The sequence below is a fragment of the Bison bison genome, unplaced genomic scaffold (assembly GCF_000754665.1).
Source record: "Bison bison bison isolate TAMUID 2011002044 unplaced genomic scaffold, Bison_UMD1.0 scf7180017864375, whole genome shotgun sequence".
Lineage (NCBI taxonomy): Eukaryota > Metazoa > Chordata > Mammalia > Artiodactyla > Bovidae > Bison > Bison bison.
The window spans coordinates 5067463-5074374 of NW_011494947.1; the positions used below are offsets into that span (position 1 = coordinate 5067463).

Consider the following 6912-nt stretch of genomic DNA (forward strand, 5'->3'; position numbering starts at 1 on the left):
TGTGGTCTTCCACGTGAGTAGCCAAGGCACAGACAGCCCTTGGGCCTGGTACCCGGTGGGAAGGAGCCCAACCTGTAGAACAGGCTGGGTTTCCCACCTCCACTCTGCCCAAGTGGCCTTGGGCCCAGCCGCCACCTCCCAGGGCAACCATTTTGTCAGGTCAAAGAGAGCAAATGACCACACTGTCTTCAGAAGCTTGTGGAGAGGTTTAGCAAGAGAATGATCTACTGAAGTCCTCGCCCCAGCCTCAGGGCTGCTGTGCGTGTCTGTGATCAGCTGTTACGCCTAAGCTTTGACTTGTGATGTTGTTCTAGTTCAACACTGTCATGGCTCCCATCACTGAACTGAAGGGGCCCCGTGTTTTCATCCTCTGTTTTTTGGGGGAACTTCTTTGCTGAGCACGTGGGCAAGATGAAAGTAGCCCCTCTCTACCAGGACGCCTGGCTAGACTGCCTGTGAGTAGGTGGGTATGCAGGCCTGGCAGTTAAATGCTGCGGGGACCCAGCGGTCCCTCAACCATGAGCCCGGCACCAGGCACTTTGCAATTTTTGACCTGTGGTTTTAGCTTCCCTGGTGGCTCAGACGGTAAAGCATCTGCCTGCAATGTGGGATGACCCAGGTTTGATCACTGGGTCGGGAAGATCCCCTGGAGAAGGAAATGGCAACCCACTCCAGTACTCTTGGCCTGGAAAATTCCATGGATGGAGGAGCCTGGTAGGCTACAGTCCATGCGGTCACAAAGAGTCGGACACGACTGAGCCACTTCACTTTTACTTTCAGCCAAGAAAGTAGATGTCACCATCCCCATTTTACAGATGGGTTATTGAGGCTCAGGGTGTTTGTCTTGGCCTAGAGTCAACCAGCTCGCAAGAGGTACAGCCAGGGCTTGAACCCTTGGCCTTTAGAATCCTCGGGGGCTGCCCTGTTCTTCCTTTATCTGTCTTGGCCTCCCTTGGGACCTGGCCTGTGGGACTCTGTGGTCCGTAGGGCTGGGGGAGGGATGGTCCTGGCAGGTGGCGGGGTCTGGCAGGAGGCAGACCAGGTGGGCTGCCTCACACCTGTCCCTCTTCCCCACCCACAGGGAAGAGCATCACCCCTCAGTGCCTTACCACTACTTCGAGAAGGGCCGGCTGGACGAGTGTCAAATGTACCTGGCGCATGAGCGGGCGCCCCGCAGCGCCCACCGCTTCATCACCGAGAAGGCCGTGTTCTCTCGCTGGGCCAAGAAGAGGCCCATCGTCTTTGCCCACCCATCCTGGAGGACGCAGTGGTCCCATCGCCACAGCACCATCACCAGGCCTCTGTTGCAGCCACACTCAGCCAAAAACACTTAATTTATGGATCCTGCCTCCTGCCACATGCCGAGCGGACCTGAGTTCCCTTCCAGCCATACCCTTGGGGACACTTGGAGCCATCTCAGGCTTCTAGACTTGGGGAGAGAGGAGGAGGCCTCTGGTGACCTTTGCAGCCTCCTCCCCACCCCTGCTCCCTGAGTAATCTGAGTCTTCGTTTTTAAGTTCTTCCCACCTCTGAGTCGGTCCAGTGGCCTTCGCCCTGGGGGCTGGTGGCCCCCAGTCACCAGCACTATGAATTTCAACCGAGCACCAGCCCTGGTCCTTCCTCTCTGTACTCCCTCTCCACCTGCCTTTGGTGCCACACTTCCCAGGCTGGTTGCCCTCAGCGGGGCAGCCTAGAGCTTGGGGTTCGTTGGGTGAAGTGGGGGGCCTTTGAACTGTGACTGCCAGGGTCACCTCTGGAGCGTACGGGTAAATGTGTTTTCTGGAAGCCTGTCCCGGCTATTGTCATGTGTCTGAGGGTGGGGACTGGAGCTTCTCTGCTCACCACAATCCCATGATCTGTTGCCTTGAGGGGAGACCTCCAGCCAGCTGGCCTCTGGCCATCTAATCTGCCTGCCTGTTTCTTCCTCAAGAGCCTATCTTCTTCCCCACCAGCTCAGGGTGTGTGGCCCATGGCAGCACATAGCCCAGGAAATGCCTTCCGTGGGATTCCCACCCTGCACTGGGAGAGGAGTCAGGGTGGGAGGAAATCCCCCCACATCACGTTCCCTTCCTGGTTCAGGGTCAGATTCCAAGGGCCTGGCCAGTTCAATTCCCAGTTAACTCTGGAGTTCGTTACACTACCAGAAAGGAAAGCAGGGGGCAGGCCAGGGGCCTTCCTTCTCTGAGTAGCAGTTCGGTCACCGGTAAAGTGGAAAGGCAGACCCACCATCGAACAGGGGATGGACGGTGTGCAGCCACCCTGGGGTGGGGTTAGAGTTAACCCAGTTCACGGATGACATGAAGCCACCGGGTTGAACCAGGATGCAATCCCAGGTCTGAGAGCTACAGCTGAGTGTCTGGGCCCCCTGCACCTGGTGGTTGGAAAGAGGGCTTCACTCCCCCTCCCTTCTTCCTAACTTCCTCCCTTTTCCCCATTTCTGGAGACCAGGAGACTAATGGTGGGCCAGGACCCCAAGGTCTCAGCTGGGATGGAGCCCTTGGGTTCTAGCTTGCAGCTCCAGGGCTCAGCCAGTTCACTGATGGGTGACCTGTGCAGTTACCTTGGGCACCAGGCTTAATGTTCTGCAGTTTCCACTTGACACTTTTTTTTGTTTGTTTTTAATTTACAAGGGGCTACACCTTTTCATTTGGCGCTGGACCTACCAATCACATGTAGCCGGAACGTTCCCCTCCCACGCCTAACCTTGTCAGGAGAGTCTGGAGACCTGGCATTTGGCTCATAGGCCTTTTGTGCCCTGCCTCCCCTTACCCAGGGCCCGGTGGCCCCAGAAGTCTCTGCAGGCATGGGAGGAGAGCCCTGAGATGGGGAGGCAGGGAGCCATGCTGTGGGAGGCAGCAGGCTGGCGGCCAAGCCACAACTGCTGGCTTGGCAGTGGTGAGTGTTTCTAAGCTGGTGTTGGGCAGAGGTAGGGGGCAATGTGACCTCGCAGATGGGGGCGGGGGTTGGTGGGGGAACTTCCAGGCTCAGAGAGAGGACTCTGGAGTCAGACTTGGCTTCATTCTGGCTCTACTTCCTGCTGCAGGACCCTGGTAAGTTAGTGCCTCCCTCCTGGCCTCATTTTCCTCACCTGTAAAAGGCACAGGGGTAGGCACAGGGAGTAGTCATACAACTCACGGGAGAGAGATGGCACCCATGAAGTGGGGTGCCATCATTTTCAGTGGGGTCTCCTTTGCTCACCCAGCCCTGCCTGCCCTGGTGGTGAGGTATGGGCAGGAAGACCTCCCACCGCCATCAGCCGTGTCTGCTCATAGCATCACCCCCCGTCCCCCAGGCCCAGGGTCTGCTGGGTTTGATCGGACTACAACTCCAGCCGGTCCCAGGAGGTTGCCTCCCCTTCCTGTTCCATTACTCGGGAAATGCAGGCCCAACCCTTGGTGTCCAGTGTACAGAGGAACCTTTGTCGGCCCTGCCCTTGGGTGGGTTGGAGGTTTATTGCTTTGTTGACCCAAATGTCTTTCTGGAGTGGTAACCTGGCAGCTGCGATCCACCAGCCAGTTCCTCCAGGCAGACGAAGATGACTGGAGATTGGATCTGGGCCTGCTGACGTTCTCTGGATCCCCTTCTCTGCCACTGCAGTTCCTGCAGTTTCCCGGAGGTGAGTCGGGGGGAGTGGGAGCCTGAGGGATGTGGTGGGGGTCACCTTGGTGGGCAGCCACTCTGGGCCCCTGTTTTCACATCACACCCAGGCTCTTTTGTCTCCTCTGTGGGCCTGCTGGGGACCCACTGCTTCCTCCTAGAAACCAAGGGAAGCTGGGTGAATCTCATAGCCTGGAGGTATCTCACGTAGCCTCTTCTCAGAAGGAACTTGGGGCCAGGCAGGAATGCACATTCACACAGTTAGCCCAGGTGAGGAAAGGAGCCTGGGTTCTTCTAGGAACTGGTGGGCACCCACGTCCAGTGTCACCTGGGCTAGTCTGATGGCTCCAGCCTCTGTCTGCAAATGACCAGGGACTTCTTAATTCCAGACCCACTGCCGAGAGGCCTGTGAAGGCTTTTTCCAGTATCCCATGGTGGGGAAAAAAATCCTAACAGTGCAAAGATTGCTAAGGGGTGAGAAGGGCCTGAGGGTGACACGCAACCAGGATCCCCACCCTGGGGCAGGAAGGGCTGAAGCAGAGGCTACTGCCATCAGACTGTGGTGGGGGCGGGCACCGGCTGCCCAGCTGTGGGCAGGGTCGGGGAGTAGCACCAGGACTGGCCACAGCTTCTCAGACATGAAGATCCTGGCACGTGTGCAGAGCAGGCTTGGGGCTTTAGCGGCAGAAATGCTCAGTCACTCAGTCATGTTCAACTCTTTGCAACCCGTGGACTGCAGCCCGCCAATCTCCTCTGTCCGTGGGATTTCCCAGGCAAGAATACTGCAGTGGGTTGCTATTTCCTTCTCCAAGGGATCTTCCTGACCCAGGGATCAAACCTGCATCTCCTGCGTTGCCAGCGAATTCTTTACAGCTGAGCCACTGGGGAAACACTTGTGGGCAGAAAGGCTTGTGACTATTTAGCGTACAGGCCTGGGGCAATCCCAGCTGGAACACCTGTGTACTCTCGAGCCTCACTTTCTCCCTCTGGGAAGCAGGAGTAACAACAGTGTCCACGTTATAGATTGTGCTAAGGATTCAGCAAGTTATGTTCGCAAAGTGCTTGTTATTAATAGCACAGGAGAAACCTCTGACCCACAGGGAGCTGTGTAGGCTTCCGTGTCCTTGTTATTATTGAAGTGGTTGTTACTCTTCTTGGGGGCTCTGGAAAGGGAAGCTAGCCCTAGAGCAGAGCCTCCTGGAGTAAGCCTGGCCCCAGGGACACGGCAGGCCTGATGGGGGAGCTCCAGCCCCGGATTTGGTCCTGGAGCTGGGCTGCAGCACCCTTTTATTTCCAGAGTCCCGGTCATTGGCCGGGGCTGGGAGAAGGGCTGGCCTCTAACCTGCCCGTGACCTCAAGCAAGAGATTCCCCTTCTGTGAGCTCCCAGCAGTCCTGGTCATCAGGCGCCCTGCCCCCCGCTCTGTGGTTTTCTGGCCAGCAGGGCAGGTCAGGCGCTGAGGAGGGCTGGGGTGAGGGTGGGGCCGAGGCTCAGGAAGCGGATGGAGCAGGACACCAGAGGGGCAGGAAGCCTTGCCTGCGCCCACAGCCATTTGTACTGCCCCCAGTGCCTGGAGGGCAGTGTCTCTACAGCCTGGAGGCTGGACCTTGGGGGCCCATTAACTTGTTTTAATTAAAAACAAGTTAAAAGTGGTATTAATGTCCTAAATTAGTCCAATGGATACCACTTGGAAGTTTATAAAGCAAAAGGTGAAAATAGCACCCAGTCCACTCTCCCCACGTCCACTCTCCTCACGTCCACTCTCCCCACGTCCACTCTCCAGGGTTAACTACTGCCTGTAGTCCCTTCATGGATTCTTCCCGAAGCAGTTTGTGTGCGCTTACGAACCCACGTGCATAGATAGTTGGATAAAAAAAGGAATTATGCTATATATGCAGTTCATTTTTTATATTAAAAATAAATTTTAAAATATAAAAAACACAATGTGACCATTATCTTAAAAAATTTGGAAAATACAGTGAAGCCAAAAGAAGACATCAGCCCATAATCTTATCATTCCAGAAATAACCACTATTGACCCTTCAATCACTGTGATAGACAAAAACATCTCTATTTTCATTTATATTCTTTTTTTTTTTCACCTTTTAAAATATACCTGAATGACGGCATGAGTTATACTTGTGAATAATAAAACAATATAATGAACTTCTGGAATTCATATCCCACTAAAAGACCAGACTTTGATACTATAACTTGCACACCCCTGCCTTTTTTCCCTTCTCCCACACCCATCTCCCAACACACAAGACTGCTGTGTTCTTGATTTTTGCTTTTAAAACTTTAATCACTTTGATAGGCAAAGCTGTCGCCTGTCCTGTGAGAGGCGGCCTACTGCCTGCTGTGTGCTTAAACAGTATATTGTGTAGTCCCATTTGTCTTCCAGAACTTGGCTTTTTCACTCCTCCTGTCTGTAAGATCCATCCATGTCATTTCCCCCTGCTCTACAGTATTTCACCATGTGAATGTATCATAATGTAAAAAGATTCCATTCTCCTTGATAGCTATATGAACTATTTCCAGTTTGGTTTCAAGCACTGCTGCTCTGAACTTCATTACGTGCATTTGCAAGACTTTCTCCAGGGTATATATCTAGGTGGTGGTGGTTTAGTCGCTCAGTCGTGTCCAACTCTTGCGACCCCATGGACTGCAGCCCGTCAGGTTCCTCTGTCCATGGGATTCTCCAGGCAAGAAGACTGGAGTGGGTTGCCATTTCCTTATCCAATATATCTAGGAGCATGGTGCAAAATTTTCCAACTTCGTTTTCCAAAGTAGTATAGAGATGCATTTTTAACACTTGCTTTCTTCACTTATGACATATTCCCGTGAACATCCTGGACATTTCTTCCTGTCGGTGTATACTGATCTGAATCTTTCATTTAGCAGGGCTGTGCCTTTGTTCATTTAACCAGGCGTCCAGCCTTCTTATTTTTCACTATCACAGAAAATGATGTAATGAATACCATGATAATTGCAAGAAGTAATGTAACGTTTTTTTAATCCTTAACAACACCGCCGGAGGTTGTTCACCCCATTTTTCGAAAGCAGGGGAAGCAGCAAATCGAGTGCCAAGGCCACACAGCTAGCAGCGCTGAACTTGCACAGTGGAACCCTGCGTTCACCCAGGGTGATTACTGGGTGCAGGGCTCTGGAGGCCCAAGGTAGGGATGCCCAGGGAGAAACTCAATTGATTCCAAGGGCAGGGTGCTCTATGACTCAGTTGCCCCATCCCGGCCGTGGGGACAGTAAAGTGAAGTGGGTGTGGGTCTGACCCACAGAAGAGGTTCTTCGGAAGGCT

The 6912-nt window shown here is 53.7% G+C and overlaps 2 protein-coding genes across 5 annotated transcripts in view; both read left to right on the forward strand.

Annotated features, from left to right (window-relative positions):
* ST6GALNAC4 (ST6 (alpha-N-acetyl-neuraminyl-2,3-beta-galactosyl-1,3)-N-acetylgalactosaminide alpha-2,6-sialyltransferase 4) overlaps positions 1-1786 on the forward strand; it is a 9443-nt gene extending 7657 nt beyond the window's left edge. Inside the window, exon 5 of one of the 3 annotated variants that reach the window (XM_010856885.1) lies at positions 1082-1786. In XM_010856885.1, coding sequence (XP_010855187.1) covers positions 1082-1334 — 253 coding nt within the window. In that variant the 3' untranslated portion in view covers positions 1335-1786. Of the gene's footprint in view, positions 1-6; positions 624-1081 lie in introns of those variants that run through there. The other 2 variants (XM_010856884.1, XM_010856886.1) reach the window with 2 other exon arrangements.
* Positions 1787-1892: 106 nt separating this feature from the next.
* ST6GALNAC6 (ST6 (alpha-N-acetyl-neuraminyl-2,3-beta-galactosyl-1,3)-N-acetylgalactosaminide alpha-2,6-sialyltransferase 6) overlaps positions 1893-6912 on the forward strand; it is an 18355-nt gene continuing 13335 nt past the window's right edge. For both annotated transcript variants that reach the window (XM_010856879.1, XM_010856881.1), the window contains exon 1: positions 1893-3616. The gene's annotated coding sequence lies outside the window, so the exon portion shown is untranslated. The remainder of the gene's footprint in view (positions 3617-6912) is intronic.